Source organism: Thermobia domestica, chromosome 15, assembly GCF_964235325.1.
Source record: "Thermobia domestica chromosome 15, izTheDome1.hap1.1, whole genome shotgun sequence".
NCBI lineage: Eukaryota > Metazoa > Arthropoda > Insecta > Zygentoma > Lepismatidae > Thermobia > Thermobia domestica.
The window spans coordinates 2,072,512-2,099,885 of NC_137468.1; the positions used below are offsets into that span (position 1 = coordinate 2,072,512).

A 27,374-nucleotide genomic window follows, 5' to 3' on the forward strand; every position below is an offset into this window, starting at 1 on the left:
CAGTCCTATATCCTTGGTCACTTTTCTGCAGTATAAATAATTTGCTGCTCAAGTTCTAACTTCAATATGAATCTCGACATTCGTGTTGATTTTCTGTATATATTCCATAAGATGATGATCAAAAGAAGTATCGTTAGTTTTGGCAACAACTTAACTTCGTTCCTTAAAGTATCACTCTTATAACTGCTTCCAGACGAGTAGGTCATGTTCGGTTTTCATAACATATTCTCTGTTTCTCCTGAAAAAGAAACCGACAAAATGTTATATTCGTTACTCCCTCAACCGACAAGACGTTATATTTGTTACTTCCTCAACCGACAAGACGTTATATTAGTTACTCCCTCAACCGACAAGACGTTATATTAGTTACTCCCTCACTCAATCTTTACTACAGTCTGTTTGAAGCAATCACTTTTCATTGCCTTAACGGAATCTGGGGTTCTTTTGCTTGGAACCCATTGGAGTGACTCGAGACGTCGCCGCTACTTCTGAACGACGTTCTTTGCAGTCTTCAATTGAAGAAGATTGGTGGTAAGAATATAATAATTACTAAGTTTACTTTCTGTCAATCGTACGAGCCAATCTTTCTCATAATTTTCTTGGCGATTCCACGTATGTCACATATACTTCTCTAATAATATGTAGGAGACAAAACCAATCTACAATAAATACGTCGACTCAATTTACTTGAAATAATTTACTGAGAGCATTGTTGTAAGTTTTCCTTACGACGGGATCGACATGCAATAATGACAAAGGTGTAGATGTTGATATGGGCACAGCAGATTGTTTCAAGATCGATGTCATTCTCTATTAAAATGACTAATAATTTCCAAAACACATTTCTCTCCATCTTAAACCCAATGTTCTTTCCTTTTGTAATATTTTTTCTCTTTACTTCTTCTTAAGCAATTTTATTCTTTCAACAGGCTTCAAAAACTAGATCTGAATTTTACCAAAAAGTTTTCCCCTATTATTCGTTCCCAAAGAAAAAGAAGTCAATGGGTAGTTTCGTGCTGATTCGCTTACCACTTCCGATGTTGTCTATATAAGCACCAAACAGATTTGGTGTCTTCGAAATTTGATCCTTTATCATATAAACATAATCTATATTCTTCTGGAAGTTTTGATTCACCTTTTTGCAGACCGACATCAAGTATTAAGGAGCCTACAATTGTCCTTCTTTGTGCATGACTTACTATCCATCATTACAATTTGTAAAGCAACAGATTTGACATACTTTGCTGCCGGACTTAGCATTGGCAGTTTGCATTAAGGTCTTTACGTATACGTACGTTACATACGTCAGCTATATGTTATATAGGTCCATCTGTACATGAGATCCTGACCGGCAATATACAATTCTTTCCTTCGCACGGAAAGTACGTACACAACATACTTTTTCAATTACACGTTTGCTGGAGAATGCTTAGGGTTGTACATTAAGTCCAAAAACTACAAGATTTACGCATATAATCTACGATTTTTTACGTACGCCACATACATTTTTCTCTTAGTGCAACAGGTCTGTTTTAGATAAGTTATTAAGAACTATGAAAAATAACATCATAAAGTAAATCATAAACTCTACAGGTATCTTCAAATACTTTTAAGAATACAGTATTAGTATAACTAATATAGTAACGAACCTCAATGTCTGGTGCGAAATTGTAAGAAAGCAAGTGAACTTTCTTGCTTTGTGCTCTGAAGCGTTTATGCTCTTATAGTTGTATTCTAATTATTAAATTTCTGACTTAGTGCTATATTTAGATTATCATTCTTAGCGTCACAAATCAATTAAATAATAATAATAATAATAATAATAATAATAATAATAATAATAATAATAATAATAATAATAATAAATTATTATTATTATTATTATTATTATTATCATTATTATATTCGGCTGTTAAATTAATGACTTTGGTAGTAGTACGTTTGTGTACATGGCTGGAAAGGCCAAAATGCTGCACTTTTTGATTGGAATATGACACTTTATGTGGTCATAATTTGTCAAAATGTAACATTTGAGCCAAAGATCCACTTCGAAATCCGTGTAAAACACCAAAATGGCGGCCATTAAAGATGGTTGCCATGAGCCAAGGTATTGCCTTTAAAAAAAAAAAAAAAGTAGCTATTGCTTCAACACTACTCATCCGAATTTAACGATTAGTATCGCATTCTCTTAACAATAAAATAGTCTTTTCAACTTCATTATCGTGTATGTCCGCATGACGTATGAGGAAAGGGAAATTTGGGGATATCGGGAAATTTCTCAGGACAAAATATCTTTTTTAGAAGTTTCGGAACCCCTAGAGTGACCCCAGGTAAGCGTACGCAATCACATTGTACTCGGAAAGATACATTTATTTATTGGTGACGTTTTTGCCAAATATGATTTTGACATCTTAAATATAATAAGTTGGAAAAATATTTCTCAATCCAATTTCAAATTACAAAATATACAGGGTGGTGCAAAAGTAGCTACCGTATACACCCAGGCATTGATCAAGTATAACATTGTAGTTTATAGGTTTATTTGCTTCGGCTCTTCCGAGCTTAAGATGTAAGTAAGCCCACATTAAAACCAAATAATAATAAAAAAACTAAGTCTATCTGATGGATAAAAATAAGAAATGATATAAAATGCAATGAGCTGATCAGTACGGTACTGTATACCTACTTTTGGGCCACCATGTATACCAATAGCGAACATTACCCTCTAAAATTCCTTAAGCAACTACAATACATCCAAAATCCGTATGCCACTCTCTTCAGAATGATTCTATCTTCAGAAATACGCAACCCTAACATACTACAGAAAATACGCCGGCGTATTGTGAATCCTTCCTGCAAACATCATTCCGATATCTTATTTAGTGACATCTTGAAAAGATATTTCGCAATTTCGTTTGCAAGTAAAACATATATATAAGTAGTGAAAATGACGAAATAAAATCTCTGGACAGAGTTCTAACCATCCAAATTTTGTTGTTAGTATGTCATTCTCTTTAAAATGATGGAATCCTTCAAATGAAATATTGTCCATGATCCCATGACGTACGAAAAAAGGGAAGTTTATGTCCCAAAATTTATTAAGAAGTAAATCTTATGGGGTTATTCAGGACATTTAAGAAGTTCACTAAATTCTTTTGTATCTTATCTACTAATTGTTCGATTTAGATGTTCTTACAGCGGCTCCAGGTGAAAGTACGTAACCCTAACAAACCACAAAAATACGTTGCAATATTGTTAATGCTTTGTGCAAACACCATTCCGATATCTTATTTAGTAACGTCGTGAAAAAAACATCGAAAGCTCTTCTTAAGAGAGAACTTTTCTGTCCTTACACATTCAACTCTGTATCTTATGGGTTCCGCACATTTTTCCAAACCCGAATTTTTTCACTTTACTCATAAATTTCATTGGCAAGTAACTTTTTATATTTTTTCTTCATATCTCATTTTCCCCAGGAGGTTCCATAGGTGTAAAGAAAGACTAATTTTTATAAACATCAGTGATTTTAATTAATTTTGGGAGAAATACTGCACTAATGTCATAAATGTTTACAAAATATTAACTGCTTCTGCACAGCTCTCGTGGTTCTTGATCATCTTCTTTGATCCTTTTATTTATTTATTTATTCGTTTGTTTGTTGCATTGTCTACCAACAGTGCATTTTGTGTAAAGCAGCGTGCACGGAACTTTGAACAAGAGCAAAGTTTAACCCATCCGGAGAAACTACATTTAACGAATTCTCTTCAGGTTTCGAATCATAATAGGGGGAAAAGAAGACCAGACTGTTGTCCACTCCCCATCAACAATGATCCCTTCCCATCCTTCTGGCTTTGAAATATTGTCCTTCTCTGAGCATGCATGGCCCAAAACTTCAGCTCCCTGGTATGCTGAACAAAGGTACTGTTGCCTTAGTTCCTTTTATGTTGGGGGGAGATTTTGTACACTGCAAATTTTTGAAGTAGATTATATAGAGCTTTTCTTCACTTCCATCAAACGGTGTTCTGCGGCCATGTCAGAAATCTCAGTATCTTGAAAAAAGCTGCACCACGCACCGCGATTCGAAGGATTCTGCGATGCACTCATTTACGATCGTTCAGGACTATTACATTCTCTTTCATCCAAAACATCACGAACGTTTGAAGAATTCTGTGATATTAAATTCAAAGACAGAATTTTTAATGATTCTGAGAGATTTCGTGCAAACAGAATACACATACTTGAACACTTGCCTGAAGAAACGTGTGAGAGATAAGAGAAACGTTGGTTTTCGTCACCAAGTAGCAGAGAAATACGCTACCAAAAACTTGGAATGATTTCCTCCACTGTGATCAGAATAAGACAGAGCTCTTCAAATTACTTGCAAAATGTGCATTTTAAATTTTTTATTGGATTTATATCAATACTGAGATTGATGACATTATTTGTTCATCTCGGCCAGATGAAACTTCAATTGCTGGAGTACAATGCAGGCAACAGGTAGAAGTCGACTGCACTATTCTTCTCCATGCTAAAGACAGTGTTGAGCATGGAGCCAAAAGTTATGATTTGCACAGTTGAGACTAAGGTAGTTGTTTTGGCGATATCTTTTTTTCACACTCTTAGAACTGCTGGACTTCAGGACATCTGGTTCTATTTGACTTTTGCAAATGTCAGAGATTCATGAGCATTAAGCATATCTTTGAAAGTATGGGTAAACATAAAGCTCTTGCATTGAGAGACTTTCATGCATTTACTGAAAAAAAAGTAACGTCCTCGTTTGAAATGAAAGGGAAACAGACTGCCTGGAAAGTGTGCTAATCGTTCCCTGAAACTACTGAAGCCTTCTAAGTAATCTGTCATTGGGTTGACAACAATGCAGAGTGAAGCGATTGTTTATCGTTATTTCGTTGTTTTATCGTAGTTTGGAGTTTGTGTGTTGTGAAACGCAGGTTTTCTTGAGTGTGAAGTATTATTGTATATATTTCAACAAACTAATATGGAATGTCAAGTTGAGAAAGTGATCATTTCCGTCATATTTTATTCTTCGAGTTTAACCGAGGATCCAATGCAGCAGAAGCTGCGAAAACAATTTTTGCAGTTACGAGAATGAAGCAATTATTGAAAGAACAGCACAGAAATTGTTTTCCCACTTTCGAGCAGGACGGTTTAACTTGCCTGATGATCAACGTTCCGGAAGACCTTCAGATTTTGACGAAAATCGCTTGAACGAGTTGCTTCATGAAATGTATGAAATGTAAGTGACAGTAAAATGTATGCAATATATTATTCGTATGATACATAGAATATGTTAATCTTATGTCTATGTTGTATTTGTATTTGAATTAACAGAAAAATAGAATAAAAATATAAAATTTAAGAACCGCACTAACTTTTGCATCGATCCGATAGTATTTCTCCAAAAAATAATTAAAATCACTGCTGCTTATAAAAATTAGTCTTTCTTTACACCTTGGGCCTCGATGGCTTAGTGGTAGAGCGTTCACCTCTGGTGCTTGGGGTCCCGGCTTCGATCACAGCCCTCGCCAAGTGAACTTTGTGGTGGACAAACCCAAGGGCTTGTCCGTGTGTTTTCTCGGTATTCTCCCGTTTCCTCCCACTTTCTTCATTCCACCATTTCATTCATTACTCATCATCAAAGTCTCCTTTAGCCTAATCGGCATAACCGTGGAACGTAAAACTCAAAGACTTCATTTCATTTTTTCTTTACACCTATGGAACCTCGTGGGAAAAACCAGATATTAAGAAAAATATAAGTTACTTGTCAATGAAATTTATGAGTAAAGGGGAAAAAAATTCGGGTTTTGAAAAATGTGCAGAACCCATAAGTTATAGAGTTGAATATGTAAGGAGAGAAAAGTTTCCTCTTAACAAGAGCTTTCGATGTTTTTTCACGACGTCACTAAATAAGATATCGGAATTGTGTTTGCACAAACAATATTGCAGCGTATTTTTGTGGTATGTTAGGGTTACGTACTTTCACTTGGAGCTGTTGTAAGAACATCTAAATCGAACAATTAGTAGATAAGATACAAAAGAATTTAGTAAACTTCTTAAATGTCCTGAATAACCCCATAAGATTTACTTCTTAATAAATTTTGGGGCATAAACTTCCCTTTTATTCGTACGTCATGGGATCATGGACAATATTTCATTTGAAACATTCCATCATTTTAAAGAGAATGGCATACTAACCACAAAATTTGGATAGTTAGAACTCTGTCCAGAAATTTTATATCGTCATTTTCCCTACTTATATATATGTTTTACTTGCAAACGGGATTGGGATATATGTTTTCAATACGTCACTAAATAAGATATCGGAATGATGTTTGCAGGAAGCATTTACAATACTCCGGCGTAATTTTTGGTGTTATGTTAGAGTTGTGTACTTTCACCTGGGGCCGCTCTAAGATGATTCAAACGTCTAAAGGAAGGAATTTTTCGGAGAAATTTCGTGTTTTCCAAAATTTTCCCTTTCCCGTACTTTATCGGGACATAAACAATATTACATTTGAAAGATTGCATCATTCTGAAGAGAATGGCATACAGATTTTGGATGGATTGTACTCGCTCAAGGAATTTTAGAGGGTAATGTTCCCTATTAATATATTTTCTAATTTCAAATTGGATTTTGAAATATTTATCCCACGTCACTATATTTAAGATATCAAAATCACATTTGCAAAACATATTACCAATAAATAAATGTATTTTCCATGGTACAATGTGATTGCGTATTCTTACCTGAGGTCGCTCTAGGGGTCCCGAAACTTAAAAAAGGTATTTTTTCCTGCGAAATTTCTCGATTTCCCAAAATTTCGCTTTCCTCATACGTCATACAGGACATGTGCGATAATGCAGTTGAAAAGACTGTTTTGTTGTTAAGAGAATGCGATAGTAATCGTTAAATTCGGATGAGTAGTGTTGAAGCAATAGCTACTTAAAAAAGGCAATACCGTGGATTATGGCATCCATCTTTAATGGACGCCATTTTGGTGTTTTACACGGATTTCGAAGTGGATCTTCGGCTCAAGTGTTACATTATGACCACAGAAAGTGGCATATTCCAATCAATCCAATATTCCCCTTTAACTTAACCTTTGTACATGGTTAGTTGATTGGTTGATTTGCAGTTTAACGTGCCTTTCAGCACCGAGGTTATTGGAGACGTGGACCTAGTTTAATGGGGAATCAAAACTGAGTTTTTAGCGCTGAAAGCATATACATTTGCAATATTACCCAGAAGGGAGTTGAATTTCTTTATCTGTACGCTTTGGTTTGTATTCCAGAAATGGTGCGCAGGGTCCCAGCTTCGATTCCCGTGAGAGAAGCTTGAACGTATTAAGGTGGTTGGGATTCTACCTTCAAGTGAAGGTCTACGTCTCGCACAGTCTTGGTGTTGAAATAGGAGCTCAACTCCACTCCAACCAATCAATCTATTCCAGATTTAAGAAGGACATATAACGGGTTGCATAAGTTTCAGTTATATTCGATCCAGTAAGGTGGGATACGGACAAAATCTCACCGCCCATAACCTCGTGAGCCAAAATCTCGCCTGGTCAAAATCTCGCCTGGTCAAAATCTCGCCGTCCAAAAACCTCTCGAACCAAAATGTCGCTTGGCCAAAACTTTGCAGAATGAAACCTTTCCTTAAAATTTACCTAATGAGTTTCTTAATAAGCAATTCCATATTACAAATAATAGTAATAATAATAATAATAATAATAATAATAATAATAATAATAATAATAATAATAATAATAATAATAAGAAGAAGAAGAAGAAAAATATCGTGAACGTGGTCTTTCTCGGGGTATTCCTGTTTCCTCTCACTTTCTTCATTCCATCATTTCCTTCATCTTGATCATCTATGTCTCCTTTAACCTACAAGACATAATCGAGGGACGTAAAAACTCAGATATTATTTCATACTTTCATAAATATTATTCGATTTTGTTAGAAGTTCCTATGGTCACCGTCAAAGTGAAATAAAAACAATCCAAAGCTCAAACCCCATATGTGTTGAAAATTTGATCGAGACCTGTGGAGTGGTTCAAGAGTTATCAAGTCACAAACGCAGCCACTTTCATTTTTATGTATTTCTATGTCTCCCCCTTTCCGTCAAAGTGAAATGATAAAAACCATCTCAGGCTCTAACCTGACCTGTGTGGGAATTTAGATCGAGATTGGTTTCATGGTTTAAGAGTTATTAAGTTTTATTTATTTTTAAATATCTCTCCTCCCCTTCGTTGTGTCGTCAAAGTAAAATTATAAAATGCATTCCAGTCCCGAACCTCATCTATATTGAAAATTTTATCGAGATCGGTCGGTGGCTCAAGAATGATGTCACAAACATAGCCATTTTCATTTTCATACAGGATAGATTTTCAATGCAAGCGTTAGAATTTTCTTCTCATTATTTTAATGTAATTATGTGTTTTACAACATATATACATATAGCAATATATAGAGCATTCTATATCGAAGAAATCGTCGTGACGACGTTTTATACTGACATGTCTTCCCAGGCGAGATTAAATCCCGCGTAGTTTGGACCAGGCGAGATTCTGTGTCCCGAGATCAGGACCACGAGGTTTTGTCCAGGCGAGATTTTGGGTATAACGAGATTTTGGGACGTGAGGTTTTGGCAAGGCGAGGTTTTGGCCTGGCGAGATTTTGGCCCGCGGGGTTTTAGACAGGCGAGGTTTTGGCCCGCGAGATTTTGACCCGCGAGGTTTTGGACAGGCGAGGTTTTGGCCCCTCGAAGTTTTGGTCGTCGAGGGTTCGGCCAGGCAAGGTTTCGGCCCGGCGAGATTTTGGACCGCGAGGTTTTGAGCGTCGAGGTTTTGGCCCGGCGAGGTTTTGGTCCGCGAGGTTTTGTACCCAAACCAGTAAGGTTTATGGTTGGAATACATTTAAACTCAAGATCAATTTGGTAAACTGTAGACTGAAAATGAAATCCGTGTTAAGTGCCAAAAATGCGAAAGTTCAGTTTAATGTCGAGATGTGGCGTATGTGCCTAACACTGCTCAGTGAACAACGCTCTCTCTAGTGTTCACTATGGAAGTAGTTCAAATAATCGCCAGAAGAGTGAGCAACGCGGGCCTATGTGCCACCAGTTCTGAAGTAAAATCTGGATTTTTTACTCAACATTTTCATTTGGCACTTAGCACTGTTTTATAGTCAGTCTACAATCCTTGCTTAAGGCCTAAAGGTTTCTTCGGTTATTCTAATTAAAGGGAACTGTTGTCAAAATCTTTGCAAATGGTGTCACAAAGAAATCGTAAACGTTGTCTTTTATTGGTTTTATATTAAGTTCTGATAAAATACAGGGAGTACTATCTATATTGACTTTGATAGACACTACAAATTGAATCCAGTACCACTGATTTACATACATACATAGGACTCCAACAACCCTTGGCATACTCCCTGAAATGATTTCCTGACATCCTATTACCGGAACTTGAATACCACAGCAACTTTTAAACAAATTATTCGACCTCAAAGATATAATACCTAGACTCCATTAACATGTTTTTTTTTAATAAATGAAGAGAGTTTTTTATATGCTCTTTCGAGTAAACGAGACCCATGATTTATGAAAGTGAATAATTGGAAAGAATTGGTGGAATGGAAATGTAGGGAAGAAGCCTCGAAAAAAAGAAAACACGGACACAATATTGTCAAGTGAGCTCCTTCGTATTTATGTGGTTAGGGCATATGTCTTCAGGGCTGAAGACCCTAGTTCGACCCTCGGCCGTAGCTCATAGGGTTGTGATCTCACTTAGGTGTAGTTACACGTCTCACATGTTGTCAATCACTTACTCACTTGGCGTTAGGTCGAATCACAAACTCCTCACACCAGAGACGAAATATCTACCAATACAGTTTTTAATACGATGCTTCTATTGTCATTTTGTTTACATAAATGTTTAGACTATTTCACTCCGATACCTAAAATATCAACTGATTATTCTGCGTTACAGTTCCCTCACTACGGTTTCTATTGTTCTGGAGGGGCCGTGGTGGCTCGGTGGTACAGCGTTCACCTCTGGTGCATGGGGTCCTTGGTTCGACCCCAGATCGCGCCAAATGAGCTTTGTAGCGGACAAAAACTTTATGTGTGAGTTTTCTCGGAGCTCTCCTGTTACCTCCCACTTTTCATTCCACCATTTTATTCATTTTTGATCATGAGCGACTCCTTTAGCCTCGCCCGCATAACCGTGGGACGTCAAACTTAAAGGTTTAATTTTTTCTCTTGCTCTGGAGGGGCCCTACTCTCAAGTCAATGCCCCATACGTTAGAATACAAGTTATTCGCAATGCTTTCTTGAAAATGACAAACGTTTTATATAAAATGTTGTTTGAGGACTACTGAGATTAAGTAATACTTCACATTTGAGAGATATGTCAAAACAAACTTGTACGATTGCCGACGAGACGAGACAGAAGTTTTCTTACGAGATACGACCCAATACACTTCTCGAAACGAGATATCACTTTCACTACATCTTTCTGGCACGTGACAACCTCGACTCTTTTCTTGTAGGCAACCCTAAAAATGTGACCAGGTGTAGTATTGATCAATATTTGCAAAAATATAGTAAGAATGTTTACAGGTAGATTAAGTTCTCTATAATTTTTCATGTGTCAATTCCAGTAAGTACACATGCACACATGGTTGAGATTTCGGTCGTTTAGAGGACAAGAGAATCAAGTCCGATTTATCAAAGGTGTGAGAAAAAGGGAAGTTTTGCGATACACTTAAGTACATGGAAGTATTAACACTCTTTCAAATAAGTGTTAAAAGTTATTTACAATATCTGGACATCAATCTTTTATGCTCTGAGACGACTTCAGATAGAGACCTTAAAGATGAAATGATCTTAAAGAGGATTTCTTAGATATCTCAAAGATGTTCAAAATGACCAAGAGTGGATTGAGTCCCTTGTGCACTGAATTCCTCATATGATAATCGCTCTCGTAACGTTTCTAGCCGAACAACTTTCTTTTTAAAATCAGAGGGCTTAGAGTAATTTTAGACTTTCGTTTAAGCAGCTGCTACCCATTTCTAATAACAGCAAATACCTGCCACCTAGATAGAAATTTCAAGGGAAAACCGTTTTTTTTTTCGAGAATTTTTAAGAAAATGAATGTGCGGCAACGTTTTGGGCACCTCTAGTGCATCGCAGAGTGCAGGTATCTCCACGAAAAGGATTTGAAAATGTAACATATTCTCTTCCCTTGAGACGTCTTTCGAATTATTGAAATATGGGTAAATAGGTACGAAAGTTTTTTTTTTTTTTTTTTAATTCGAACAACATAGTAGTGAGAAATGAATGGAAAAAGTTTAGAAAGATCCTTCTCGTCTCTAATTACCTTAAATCCATGATTCTTCGGTCTCTTAAAAATAAAGAATGCTTTTGAAAATCATATTTATGGGTCACAAACCGTAAATTTGTGAGAAATACCGGAAGAAATTCAAAAATTATCCCGAAAAGTCTTCTTCAGTGATATGGGTGTTCCTGGCAAGGACTTGGGGTCAGGTATACAAGAAATGTACTCTAAAAGGCTCTACATGCCATTGGCTATGTATGTTTGCCCACTTTCATTAACGTACGTTTAGTACATACTCCTATGAAAATAGAGCTTTTCTACATTAAAAATACGGAAAGTACTCTATGTATACTAATTATCTTCGGTTCATTATTCTTACATCATTGTCTTCAGATTAAAGAAGGGTTTCGAATTATATCAATGTCTCACGAATGCAAAATTTGGTGTAACCCAGGAAAATTTGGGGAAAAATTCCCCAAATTTATCGTTTTAAGATTTGGACGCCCCTAGTGGAGCTTCAGGGTCAAGTATCTATAGAAAAGACACCCCGAAAGGTTCAACATGGTCTAGGATATATATTTGTGAAGTTATATTGAAATATGATTAATAAGTTTGAAGATGTGGATGATTTTCGAACCAAAGACAACAATTTTTATCACATAAAATGATTTTGAATGAGAGTTTGTTTTCATATGAAAATGACAGCACTAAACCTTAAGGCGTAAGGTAGGTTGCATAACCAGCACTCATCACACGTAATTGAGAATCTGTAAATACGAGTCGTTTGACAACCGTTTTTTTGATTCTACGTTGATACAACGATTTTTGAAGACATTAAAGAGTAATAAAAGACTGTGGTTACTGGTTCAAGTATCATCAACAGATAACGTTCAACTTGTTAAGGAGAAATAGAATTGAAAATTATTTTATGTTTAAACAATTTCAAAAGTTAAGTTCAGAAACATATGTTGTTTCAAATTACCAACAAACAGATCACGTTAAGTATCAAGTCGAACACAACGTGACCTAAAATATAATTTCAACCAACATGTTTTAGATACATGATGATTTGAATTATTTTGAGACCTAAGAAACTGTACTTAAAAATATGCACAAAAAGCTGTACACTATTGATCAAAACTAAAATATGCATCTATAGTCCGGGTCCTTTTTATCAGTGTCAAAACAAGAGAAAGTTAAAAATAAGTTTTTGAAAAATACGGTCGGAGACGACTTTTAGGACTTTTGATTTTAAGATTCAGGATTTCCTTTTTTATTCCTTAAATTTCTAGCTTTCAGAAGTTGAGTCATTTCAACCCAACATCGAAGAGCATTACATGTTGAACAAATTTCATATGTCTCAACCAGTCTACACGTCAAGTTTCCACTTGCGCAAATATAGGGGTCAAAGTTTTGACAAAAATTATGGGCATTCTTAAGCGTTTACATTTTTTTAGAACAACTTTGATGTTATTCGAGTCTAAATGTCTTAATTAGTACTGATATTAAATTTCAATTTGCAAAAACTAAGAGGTCTAAAATTATAGGGTCAAAGTTTTGCCAAAAAAATATAGGAACGTTTACGCTTTTTTAAATATAAAGTTCTTAACATATAGATATGTTCTCTATATACCTAACAATAGAACAAACGTAAATTAAAATTAGGCACTGTATAAACTATGATGCGGTTACTAGAATAGTTTGTATGAGCTTGGACATATTTCAGTTTGCATTTACAATTTTTAAGCGTAAGTTTTTTCAGTTGCTGATCGATTGTGGAAATTTTTGTATGTTAAAAGCGAAAGGAAAAAGGAATAACTTTTCTAATTTTATGTTACTCATACCGGTTATACTGCATGTTTGGTTTATACATCCTTTGATGATGATATTTATAAACTTTGGTACTTTGTAATTACCCTCGAGGTTAAGAATCAACCAATCAATAATTATTATTGCTGTAACCTGAAGAGTGAAACTGCCAATTTCTATTGGACAACAGTACGCTCCAACGTTCTGAAAAAACTTTTGGATTATCCAGTGCAGAAGTCAAATGTGTCGGAGATGGATATCAATTTCTTTATGGAACTGTGGAGGATGTTGATAAATATTTGCTTGTTGAATGAGAATCATATTATAGACGGTCGTATGTGGATACGAATTACTACTTTTAATAAATAGTCGAAGAAATGTGTTTTCCTTATTACATGTCATCTTTGGACTAACCATTTTACCTCTACTAATACTAATACAATGTTTTTACTGCACTTAAAAACGTTTGTGATTTCTTTCAAAAACCTCTATTTTTTTTACATTTTCAATACCTTAAACTTTGGATTTACAGTCCCAATTACGCCTATTTCTGCTAATGAAAGACTCTGATTAATGCAAAGACTGATTTCCTAGACAAAAAATAATAAAATGCTATTGTCTATTGTAATAACAATCCGGAGCTGCTCTTTCTCAAAACTAAATCTCAACACGTCACTATTTGTAAGACAAACACGGATTCTCTCTTCACTTTGAAGTTGAATTATAAATTAATATTTATAATAAAGAATATAATAGAGCAAAAATTATGAGAGAATATTTTATTGTCATCATGTTTATGTGTATGAACAACATTTCAGAGTTCTAGTTAGTGAACGGAAGTAGGTGAAATTTATGTTGGAACATTCGACTCTAAGAAATAAACAGAAAATAACTTAGTTAAAATATTTTAAAAAAATATGGACTTGCTTAAATTAATACTATCTTAAAAAGTAGGCATACTTCACAATGATGATGATAATACATTGGAACATATAGGTATCCACATTAACATGACATGTCAAATTATGTAACTCAAATACAGGGTGTTTCAAAACAACACCGAAAACGTTTGGGAGGTGATTCCTGACACCAAGATAAGACAAAAAGTATAGACCAACCTGGATAAACAAATGCTTCCTTTCGGAGTTATAGGCTGCCGAAAACGTCAAAAAATGAACTTTAAAGGTCCATAGCTCCAAAACTGTGGGGCCTACCGTAGTCGGGTCAAAACTTTATTAAGGAACTAATATGTGTTCTATCCAAAAGTACATACTTCAGAATCCTGCAGTACTTTCGAAACAATTTTTATAGAGGTAGTTAGTGAGTACTTCAGATTATATGCCCGTAACCAAACTGCATGCGCAAAAATTGTTGCGTAAGTTCCTTAGGATTCTGAAACATGTATTTTTGGATAGAGCACATATTAGTTCCTAAATAAAGTCTTGACTCGACTACGATAGGTCACATAGTTTTGGACCTATGGACTTTTAAAGTTCATTATTTCATGTTTTCGGCAGCCTATAACTCCGAAAGGAAGGATTTGTGCACCCAGGTTGGTCTATACTTATTGTCTTATCTTGGTGTCAGGAATCACCTCCCAAACGTTGTCGGTGTTCTTTTGAAACACCCTGTATAACGAGCCATGTGCTTGAGTTGAATTGATTTTAGTTTAGCGTCCCTTTCAGCAGCGAGGCTATATGAGACGTGGACCTACTGATTCACGTGGAATCCGAACCACATGAGCTCCCGCCAGGAATCGAACCCGGGTCTCCCACGTCAAAGGCGCGTACGCTAACCGCTTAGCCACGGAGGAGCTCTAGCCATGTGCTTATATCATCATATGCAATGCTAGAATTATTGTGTTTTCGCACAAGCATACATTTGTGATAGCATTTTTTTTTTCATATAGCATTCGGTCTCTGACAAATTTTAGTTCTTTTCACTTTTTTTAATTTTTAATTTTTAATGTTTTTCGAATCTATACGTGTTAATTTATTTTGCACAACAAATTTCAACTTGAACAAACTAAGAAGTAAAAAATTATGGGGGATAATTTTGCCAAAAACATAGATACTTTTAGACTATTTTAGTTCGAATTATATTCTACTCGACTAGATACATCCTAATTAGTGTTCTCATCACAAATATCAACTTGCGCAAAATAAGAGGTCAACATTACGGGAGTCAAAATTTTGTCAAAAAATTAGACACTTTTAGATCTATTCATTTTTAAAGTTAAGTTTTGATTTTAAGGAGTTGTTTACTTAGTTCCCACTTAAAATTTGAACATGGGCAATCCAAGGAATCAAATGTGATAGACGGTAAAATGTGAAAAAATAGTAATAGGATCATACGCATTCGTTTCAATGGAGGGACTGTGGTGACTCAGTGGTAGAGCATTCACTCTGGTGCTTGAGATCCTGGTTGGATTCCAGCTCGCGTCAAGCGGCCTTTGCGATAGACAAACACCGTGTGCGTGGGTTTTCTCGGCGTTCTTCCGTTTCCTTTCATTTTCTTCATTCCACCGTTGCATTCATTTCTCATCATCAACGTCTCCTTTAGCCTGGTAGGGATATTTGTGGGACGTAAAACTGCAAAATTCTATTTTAAAGATTTTCGTTTCAAAAGAAAATGAGAAACAATTTTATTGAAAATGCCTATAAAACGAAAATGTTCACTCAGTTGCTCAAAACTACGAGTGGTAATAACGATGACGTGGGAAAACCACTTCTGTGTCGCACTTGAAACAGTAATTGAAAACATTCTCATCAGTGCCTTCAAGTTCTGGCCACCTCTTCATGATTGTCAACAATTAACAGAATATTAATGAAGACTCGGGCGTGATCTGTACACAATGTATGTCAAAACAGTATTTGGTTTCAACAATCACTTCAATAATAATAACTTTAAATAATCGTGTCTGATAACTTATCGAAGCGAGTGCAATATAAAAATTGACGTCTTTTATGTTCTTTTATACGTTAAAGCTTCACTGGTAAATAGTTCAACCCATGTCCCATTGAAAGCAGGGCCGTGCCCGGGGAAGGGGTGAGCGGGGCGACGGCCCCGGGCGCCGAAGTAAGGGGGCGAAAAATTCGGGAGAAAAATGAAAAACAGGAAAAAATACTTGGAATATATGTATGGGGGCGCCGTCGTATACTGTCGCCCCGGGCGCTGATTTTCCACGGCACGGCCCTGATTAAAAGCATCAGCTCATTATAACACAATTTTCCAATACTTTGCCCTCTATAACTTACTTTCCCTTCTAAAATTTAATGTAGATGGATAGAAGTATGTTTGCAGTTTACACTACGTCATCTGCGTTACAAGTTGTTATTGTGTTCGGCAGAGTGAAAATTTTATTTTTCCTTCCTTTTCTTTTTTTCTATGAATTCTAAATAACGTTGCAACATGTTTCCCCATTTTCAATTGAAACCAACTGACACAATCCTGTAACATTTTACAAAATTTTGCTCTCGATTAGTTTTGATCGTTAACTTGACCATATTTAAGTGTAAACTAACTGTAAGTAAACAATCCGTTCAAATTGAAACCTAAATTAAACAATGAGAAAGTCTTGCATTTTTTAAAATCAAAACTTTGACCCTTTAGTTTGCGGAAGTTAAAATTTAGTGTGCAAACTAAGACGTGTAGAACTGAATAACATAAAATTTGAAATAAAACACCAAAAGACTTAAAACTTGTCACCGATGTAGTATTCAATTGTTTTAAATTGAAATTTCTCGTTCATTTTACCCGATACTAAATTTTAAGTCACACTGGCCTTGACTGTCGAAAAGTGTATTAAGAATGAATTTAGTTTGAAGTTCGAAGTGAACAGGATCATATCACTTTTTACATTATTTCTGGATTAATAGTATTCAGTACTTCGTTATTGTAAGAAAATAAATTTGATTCAACAATGTTGCGAATTTTGAAGACAACAATATTTTCATGTATTATACTTCAGTAACAATGATGGATTGTTGATTATTTTAGCTCCAGATCAAAATGTCGATGCAGTTATCACAGCGTTTAGTGAGCCGGCGACTTATTTGAAGAGAACCCTCGAGAAAATCCGTAGCAACGAAAACGAACGTTAGAAATATGCGCGCCATGCTACCTGCCATATGGGGAGAGTAGCATGCTAAGCAGGTGGATGCATAAAATCCTATTTAATTTTCACCTATTTTCTTAGATTACTACTTAAACATGGTTAGATGAAGACTTAACTTACCATTTTGAGATGCTGCGCAATCTGCTCGTAGGAAGACAATTAGAACAAATCCTAAACACGCTAGAATAAGGATAGCAACTGTGATAATGAGGTATTTTTCAAGGGGAGTTCTACCAACCAGGACGCTGGACTCCACATACTGCACCCGCAAGGGCACGTGCTGAATAGGGTTGTCGCACACATTTAGCCCAATTTCCACAACTTCTTCATCGCCACGAAGATATCCGTTGTTTGCGGTGGTCCGCTGTTTGTTGGGAGTTGCCGCCATCCCTCAGAGCACCGGGGTCGACATCGTCTCAAAGCAAAACTAACAGAGAACAGGCGTCCGCAGCATCTCTTGCTTCGACCAGCAAGGCTCGGTGCGGCCAGGGCTCGCATCGATTTGTCTGTGCTTCACTCACTACCCATGTGCAAGTACGCGCTTGTCTTTGACATACGAGAGGGAATGGGGAACGACTGCCAATCAAGGGACATAACTGCATCTCACATTGTCACTTAGATCAACTACACATGAAACATTCCAGCACTTTGCTTTAACTATGAAAGCGCAAGGATATGAAGTATAACAAAACAAATTTATCTGTTATTTCTTGTAGTCTTTAGGGTTGATTATGCATCCCTTGTCGAGTGAAAGTAACCCCTTTTCTCCGAAGAAAGTAATAAATTTCTGTTCAACGACTAAGACGTGTTACAATAACCCACTTTCGTTTCAGGGTTATTCGCTCTTTAAACTTATGAAGAAAAGTAGATCTATTGCGTTTGTTACTTATTAAGGGTTGTTTTTTAAGGTAGCGTTTCGTGTGTGTGTGTGTTTAATTTTTGTTTTCCCAAAATATAAACTGTTTATGTAGTAAGAGATACAAGAATAACTATAAATACCTTTTTATAACGTTCAGTAGATTACGCAGAATTTCATGAAAGGAGAGGGGGTTCAAGCACTCAGACTCAAGTAATTTCAGGTATAGTATTCATACCTCAATATGGTAAAAGTTTATTTTTGCATTATAAATTGTTCATGTGGGTTAAAATTCAGATTCTCCTTACGTACGCTACTGATCTCGCTACCTTTGCCACCTATACTAATAAATAAAATAACGTTTGTGCGTGTCTACTAATAGATTCTTTTCTGTATGGAAAAAAGTCACATACAGCCACCAAATTTTATCAGATCACCATATCTAATAGCGTACGAAGCCATTGTTCGATTTTTGATTCGAGGGAGATTTAGGGTCAGAATTTATAAATACATACATACATACAGTGAATCATAGTGCCTGTAAGGTAGGCAACCAAACTGTTTTGCATGTCGTACAGGTTACATACCTTTCAGATGTTTCAATTCTTTTGTATTAAGAGGTGCCATCACTGCGAAATTAAAAAAAAAAAAAACACTAATTTTACACTAATTATGTGATATCTTCAAATTGATAAAAGATAATCAAAGAGTGGAAGAAAAGCTCGCTAGGCAATATTATTTTACATGAGATACCATTATCACGACTCAACTATCTGCTTTCGATTTCCAGCCATTTAGAAAATCGGCGTTTATTTTCGCGTTTTTAAATGGCTGCAAACGGAAAGCTACTAGATGACTCGTCATAACAATACCTCATAGAAAATAATATTGTCTAGCGTGATTTTGTTCCACATTTCGATTATCTTTTACCTATTTGAAGATATCACATAATTACTGTAAAATTAGCGGTATTTTAATTTCGCAGTGATTAGGTCTGTTAACCTTATTTTTCCTGTACGAAAAATGGGTTTTTTCATTTTTCGATAAGCGATAGTAACAATGTCAAAGGCATTGTTCGTTGTTTTATGTTTCACTCATTTCATTACTTTCAAAGATTTTGTATAACATATACTTCCCGTGCGAGGAACGGGGACTTCTAGTACTAAATAATAAATTAGGAAAGAATAACAACTTTTTCTGAGTTCTAGAGACTAACTTTGAAAGAACAAAGAGCATTGATAGTTGAAAGAAAGCCGATAGCAGGATATTTACGAAATGCTGCAAAATTAAATACAGCTGTTCCATATCTTTTCTCATAGGCTAAAAATCTTGGTGCCCAGTTGATGACGTCATAATTACAGAGCACTTTTTTCTCCAATATATAAACGTACATGGCACAAAGACGTCTAAGACACGTCAATTCAGGAATATCGAGATGTCAACGGAACGTATTATTTTCCTACTGTACGTTCCGTCAGCATTTTATAAAATTTAGATATTCGTTTATGTCCCGCAAACAGTACTTGCTTCGGAATACCTGTGAAATATTTCTGGAGCTCTTTGAAGGACATTTACGGGACACATTTCAGACATCCAATCATTATTTCGTGACAGACACATTCCACTGAAATTCTGTGGAAGTACCGTGAATGTTTCCGTTGTACGTAAAATTTCTGCTGGGAGTCTGAGTCTCCCACCACAGATATGAGACCTAAAGAAGTCCAGAGGGCGTCTCGTGGAAGTTTGCTAGGTGTAAAGATCTTGAAAACATGTATAGTTGTACCTTCCTTACGCAAGACTCATTTTGCGAGTAGTCCAAGTTAAGGCTGAAATATATTCGTTAAAAACTGCTTCCAACTTCCGCCTAAAGAACATACAGATTTGTAAGTCTTTCCTGACTCATAATGGAATGCCAGTATGAATTTTATCAGTTTTATTGTACTGAAGGACCGTTCACATAATGCCACGCATATAGATAGTGTAATCAAGATGTGAAATGCAGTTACCAAGCGCTTATAAGCTTGAAGCTCTATGAAAGATATGTATTTCAGGTTACCTCGTGTATAAAAATGCAGCTGTTCTTTAGGTTTCTATGCTCATCTTTGTGAACCAGCTATATCTTTAAAATGTTGTTATAATTCCACACCATAGAGGTTATTGGGATACAGTAACGCCAAATGGGAACATGCTTTCAGCTTTTCTTCATTTTCATCTGGTTGCTGTTGGCTGAAGTCGGCTGCGAAGCAGAGGAATGCAAATCTATAACTTGGGTTTCGCATCTGACTTGCGAGAAAACAGCCACATATTATTATTTCATTTTGTCTAGAACAGCGTTTCCCAACCTTTTTCAACTTGCGGCACACTACAGGTGTAACTTGAATTCTCGCGGCACACCCATATATATATATATATATATATATATATATATATATATATATAATTACCGTGGTATTTTAATGTGATTACTAATTTCCTTCTTACAGAGAAGAAAGCTCGATCACTGATTTTCCCCCGTGCTAAATCATTATACTTATTTTTCATTCTAATTTTAAAATAGAAAACAATAGCAATGAAATATAGGACTCGGGTTTTTAAAAATCCACTTTCTCTTTCGAAAACTGTATCTAACCTCTAACTAAAAGGGAAGATCACTAAATAACGAACAAATAAACAAATCTCCTATACTTTTAAAACACAAATGTAGGTAATTTGTATGCATGCTTGCTTTGTTGAATTTATTGAATGATATGTTAAAATTTCAAGTTACGAAATAGTCTGCAACAGTAAAGAAGTAATAATGGTCATGACAATGATAAATACGTTTTTCAACATTAAAAATGTACAGAAAAGTAACACAGTATGAAATTTAAAATTGTAGATTTGTAGTAGAGGTTCATAGTAATGTGAAATATAAATATACAATTTCCCCTGTCTTGCAATTTGGTTCGTATAGAATTAATAATTTGTTTCGATTTTTTCGCATCACACCAGCGGCCCATTCGCGGCACACCAGTGTGCCGCGGCACACCGGTTGGGAAACGCTGGTCTAGAACATGATTGATAGAAAGTTTCATTTCGGTTTGTGCAGTCGAAGGTACATCACTTGCTTTTTCTCCAGACATCCATCTTCTTGTGCAGCATGGTTCCACTGTCATATTTCATTCTTTGCATCTTTTTTCTTCTGCTGTATGATGTGCTCCGGCAAATTGAGTCTCCAAGTCAATTGTTCCCACTGTGTTCTCCAACTGTATAAGAGTGTGATGGGAAGTCATGTCCTGGTTGTAGATGTTTTTAGATTCGATCGATATATTGGAGAGGTTAAGAGCATAAATAAAACAAGTTAAATGAATGGCTGTTTGAAAGATGAAGATCTGCATCTCCTCGAGTATCAAGTGTTTCAGTCGAGGTGTCACGCAATTCTTTCAGTGTATCCATAGCCTGATCCAGTTTACTAAGACGTATTCCATTGAGTAGCAGTTTCGCGTTTCAGGTCAATCCTCACGTACTTTTGAAAAAAAAATATCGATGTAGAGAAAAGCACAAACGATCCATTGTTCTAAAGGAAGTGACTGACAGCATATTAACGTGTCCAGTAGGTATATCAACAAGATTCAAGAAATGATTGTTACAGGGAACGAATGCAACAAGAGGTTTTGCATTTGGCATCAAAGTTTGAACTGAAGAATATTGACCAGCCGTTGTAGTCTGGCTGTCATATACATTCTCTGCAATTGTGAATGGCATGTACAGTCAGCCACAAAAGTACTTTCCGTTTGGTAAAATTTATTTTAGGAATAACGGGGATATGGCTAGAATGTACAATGACGGTATTCTTAGAACGTACAGAAAACACATTCGTTTTAATTTACTGAAAACAAGTGGTGCTTTTCAGCCAGTTCGTACCGGTTGTTAAAATATTTCAAGTTCGTAGAACCGTTTGTTATACCCACACACAAACACAAAAATACATACATACTCATGATCTAATCAAGAGTGAAAGAAAGAAACTAAACAAATTACTGAAAACACCTCTGTACTTTTTCCTATCGCTTGTATTGTTGTGAAAACAAATAACTTTCAATTGTTTCAATTCAATGGGCAGACAGAAATTCGAATGGGCAGATAGAAATTTGAATATGAATTCCGGGATATTGACGGGATACTGGAATCTGTGAGTGCAATGAATGTGATACGTATCTAAGGGGTCTCCACATATTACGTAGAGGGGTTCGGCCTTGCGTTACGAAGTATGACACGAGGGAGGAAGGGGTTAACGTCTTTGTTACGTAACGTGTTTTTTCTGTTATCTTTATTTTTATTCTCAGGCTTTTATGCTATCTTTTAAACGAATAATTTTATTCAGTTCTGTTCATTTTTATAAATAAATATTTATATTGTTTTGAAAAATTGAGAACATACAGGATGCATAAATTGAATCATGCAGAAGGAGACGCTACTAGACACCAGCATGACTGGTGACGAACCCTGCGTGTATTACAATACAATAAAGCTCTGTTTTGTGGCTATCACCGCAATGCATTTACGGTACACGCTTTTCTGGAGTTAGTTGTTAGCGATCGTAACTACCGCTTGAAAATGCCTTCGTGTTCCCATTCCTATCTCTGTTTCTGAAAATAGATTTAAAACTTTTGATTTGAACCATTACCCACTCTTTTTCTCCCAAAGGGTTTCGCGTTTCGGTCTTTTTCGTGAAATAATATTTTCCGCGACAGAACGATCCAAGCAAAATAAGATATTAAAAACTGAATTCGTCGGATATTTATCTCATACTGATTTTTTTTTATCTTTAGATTTGAATTTTCCAAGAGAAATCGAGTTTATTCGCATTCTGGCACTGATTTAGGACAAGAAGAATTTGAAATGGGTTAAACTGAAGTCCACAGAAAATGACCGAAAGCTTGTTCACAGACGAGATGTCTCTGCTCCTTCACGTGTGCAACCACGTCGTATCTCTGATCTATGAGGAAGAGAATTCTTTGTATCGTCGACATTGGGAAACATCAAATACAGGAAGCATCCTGGATTCCAGAAAAAAAGAGATCAATATCAATTCTCTATATCCTGTTTCACCTGCATCTTCCTGCAGTACTTCCTCCTTACCAATCATCGGTGACCTAAGTGGTTGGGTGCGATCTTCTTGGGAAAACGACAGTATGGAATTTCGAAGAATTAAGGCTGGTTAATTAAACATCTTATGGGGTTAAAATATTATTACGGTACTACCATTTTCTAATACTTTGATTTGTTGACAAAAAATCACTACAAGTATATTCAAAATAAAAGCATTTTGTAATGAAAAGTTCTGCCACTAAAATTATTATTTTTTACTGTGATAACTGCCAAAATAAGCAAAATTGACGAAAAAACAAAAATCGTTACTTAAGAAAGGGAGAGGGGTTCAGCCTTCCATTACGAAGTGACAAGGGAGAGGGACAGTGGCGACTTTAGCGGGTAGGCCGGATAGGCACAGGCTTACCCCAAAATTTTTAAAAGTACATAAACGCTAAAAGATACCATAAAGAGTAAATCCATTTCTCACTATTTTTATTAATGGTAGATAATTATTTAACAAATAGCATCAACCACTAGTGTAATACCAACCACAATACCAACCGCTATCTGCAACACGTTTTTGAATGACTCCAATGTCTTCATTAGTTCTCGAGATATGTACCTTCGTAGCAATGTGTCAAAATAAAGTGGTCTTTCCATCGATATATTGATCGATTGCTTGTCATGACCAATACTATATTCCTGAAAATATGGCACTTTACTGGTGGGATACCCTACGTATATATATATAGTGGTGCTATACTAATCTTTTAACAACCGGTTCTCTCTCTCTCTCTACACACACACACACACACACACACACACACACATATATATATATATATATATATATATATATATATATATATATATATATATATATATATATACAGAGAGAGAGAGAGAGAGAGAGAGAGAGAGATAGAGAACCGGTTGTTAAAAGATTAGAATAGCACCACTGCTGAAAACTGTACTCAAATCGTCCTTCCATTCTGAAGTTATTTACGAAACTAATTTCACCAAACGGAGAAAACTTTTGTCACTGACTGTACACCACACTAATGTTAGTTTAATGTGTCAACAGAAATTAAATAAAATTTTTAAGTTTTACGTCCCAGGGTTACGTCGGCTAGGCTAAAAGAGAGGGTGATGATAAAAAAACAGATGAAATGGTGGAATAAAGACAGTGGGATAAAACGAGAGCAGCGTAGAAAACCCACGCACACGGTGTTTGTCCACCATAAAACTCACTTGGCAGGAGCTGGGATTGAATCAAAGACCCCGTACACCTGAGGTGAACGCTCTACCACGGAGCCACGCGGCCGAGTATATGTCAACGGAAATGCTACCAGAATACTTTCTCTCAATGGCAATGAAATCAATAAATGTTTCACGAATTTTCTTAATCTCCTAAACCATCAGCACCATAGAAACTGCTACTTTTGGCCTTTCCATTTTGTTTCGAGGGAATAGAAAGCAACGGAAACAAATGAATGCTTGTTTTTGTTGAGAGTAACACATGTAATATCTAGAAAACTTTTGACCATTTGGCATTTTTCTTTCAAACCAGTATTTCGAAAGGGAACGCTGTGAACTATATTCTTGAAAACTACAGACTTTATTCTGTGAAAACTAAAAGAATTGTAAAAAAAAAAAAAAGAAAAGAAAGAAAAGGAAAAGAAAAAATTGAAAAGTGTGGATATTTTCATGAAAGTAATTTACTCTTATTTACGAAATTTGAACCAAATCGCCTGAGTCGTTTTTGAGAAAATCGTCCCAAGAGATCGCACCCCCAATAATAAACTACCCTTTCTTAGACTTTTCTTTGAAAAATGACTAATGTCAAAGTATATGGGGATTAATGAAATGTTGATATATGACACATATACAAAATCGTTAAAATCGTTTTCAAGGAAATACAATTTAATTGTTTTCACCCTGCAGTAAAGTACCCTTATTTTGAGGGTAGAAAGAAAATTCGAGAAGCTTACCTAAAGAATCTTATAAAATAAAAGTTTAAAATTTGGTGCGGATACGTTGACAGTTATATGACTTTCATGAGAACGAACAAGTTTGCAATTGGGACGAATGAATGGATAAAAAGATATTCAAAGTCACTTTTCCGAATGTAAGGGCCATTAAATATGTAAAATCGTTGAAATCTCGAATTCGATCTTTTTCTCGATTACCATACTTTCTTCTATCATATAGTCGCTCGAAAGTAAACACACACACACACAAACATACATACATACATACATACATATATATATATATATATATATATATATATATATATATATATATATATATATATATATATATATATATATATATATATATATATATATATATATATATATAAATGAAATAAATAGAATTGTGAAGTGATTAAGACTTTTAAGGCAAATATTGAAGGCGAGCCAATCACGTGTTGTGTTTGTTTCTCCTATAGGTCTAAATTGTGGCAATTTTGTCAAAATAAATTAACTACTTCAAATTTGCATTTTTGAAATATGTCTTACTTAATCGCGATTTCGCTGGATACAAGAAAATGCTTCAATTTAACGTCCCATAATTATATCCTTTAGCTTAAGGGAGGCGGATGATTAAGGCTAATGAATGATAATGGCAGAATTGGTGGAATGAGAATATGGGAGGAAACGGCAGTACCTCAACCAAGGACACGATATTGTCCACCACAAACTTACTTGGACGAGAATCAAACCAGGGACCTCATACACCAGAGGTAAACACTATACCACTGAGCCACACCTGGGTACAAGAAACCTCACAATATACACTCTAAAAATATTTATATGAAATATGGCACATAAGGCATTATCGCTAGATTTATTGTTGCCTTACACCTGAACTTTAGGAAAGTATGATAGACTGTATGTGTTTATGGAAAATATTTGATAGCACAAATTTGTGACCAAACATTTCAAATATAAGAATTTTAGAATGAACTTATAGAAGATATACATTTCACATGTACATTTTCTCCTCAGGAAATACTCTGAAAATTTGTGGTAAAATATCAGGGAATTGGTTAATTTGAAGATAAAAATAGTCCTATTTTTAAGAGTGTGCTTTGTGTATAGAAGGTTATTATAGTATATCTAAACGAACACGGTGAAATGATAAGTCAGATGATGACAGATTATCACTATAGAAATTTCTATATTTTTACTTTCAGTGATCGTTGAAAAGATCTATATCTCAACGGATTACCAAATTTGATAGTCCGTACATGCCGAAAAAGTCAGTTTTGGCTGTATACTATTCTGTTCGTTCAGAAGTATACGCCCTTGCCTACAGGCCACACTTCTTAAATTCACACCAAATTTTGAACTTAAGATTTTAATAAGATTCTCTAGTTTTTTTCTTCCTATCTGAAAAAATAAACATAATTTAATTAGTGGAGGGAAACAAAAGTTTAAAACGGGTGTTACTACTTTATTTATAGTTCGTAAATTGATATCACATTGGCAATCCTATAATATGGCACAAGTAAAGTTTCTGAGAAGGATACAGAAGGAATAGTTTAGTTTTGTCGCTAAGTTCTTTTCGAGAAAAAAAAAATCTCAAGAATCGTGAAACTTTTCTGTTCATATTTCATTAACAAATCTTTTAGTAATACCGGGTAAGTGCAGCATGATTTAATTTAATTTAAGAAAAGGGAGTGAGATAGTTTATTGCGGTAGTCTATTCCTAATTTTTAATGTATCGTTGCGCAAACAAAATTTTTATGATATCCGAGAAAATTTACTGTGAAATATGTATCCGATGTATTGGAATATCAAATTGTTACATTTTTCCCTTTTATTTAAGATTGTAATCAAGTAGTTAGTCTTTTCATTGTAGTTAGCAGCTACAGCGTATTTTGCAGTCTTTACTATACACAGATCTTTCTTCCAACAAAGTAGAAAGTGTGAATTATTACTAGCAACGAAGAACATGCCTTTTAGACCCATAAAAGTTAGTTTTTTCGATTTTCCCAAAAACTACGCATAAGAGTTTACCCTCAAGTGTGTTATTTTGTTCAATTTGATAACGTCTATTGACTGATAACTGCACTGAGAAAAAAAATGTAGATGGCGTACTTAAAAAGATAGCTTACATGCGTAATTCATGTAGTTTTTGGACTTAATGT

At 35.4% G+C, this 27,374-nt stretch overlaps 1 protein-coding gene across 2 annotated transcripts in view; it reads right to left on the reverse strand.

The window, feature by feature from the left end:
* The window catches only part of LOC145672034 (neprilysin-1-like), a 134,105-nt gene extending 116,358 nt beyond the window's left edge, over positions 1-17,747 (reverse strand). For both annotated transcript variants that reach the window (XM_081741239.1, XM_081741237.1), the window contains exon 1: positions 17,407-17,747. In XM_081741239.1, coding sequence (XP_081597365.1) covers positions 17,407-17,674 — 268 coding nt within the window. In that variant the 5' untranslated portion in view covers positions 17,675-17,747. The remainder of the gene's footprint in view (positions 1-17,406) is intronic.
* Between the last annotated feature and the right edge of the window lie 9,627 nt (positions 17,748-27,374).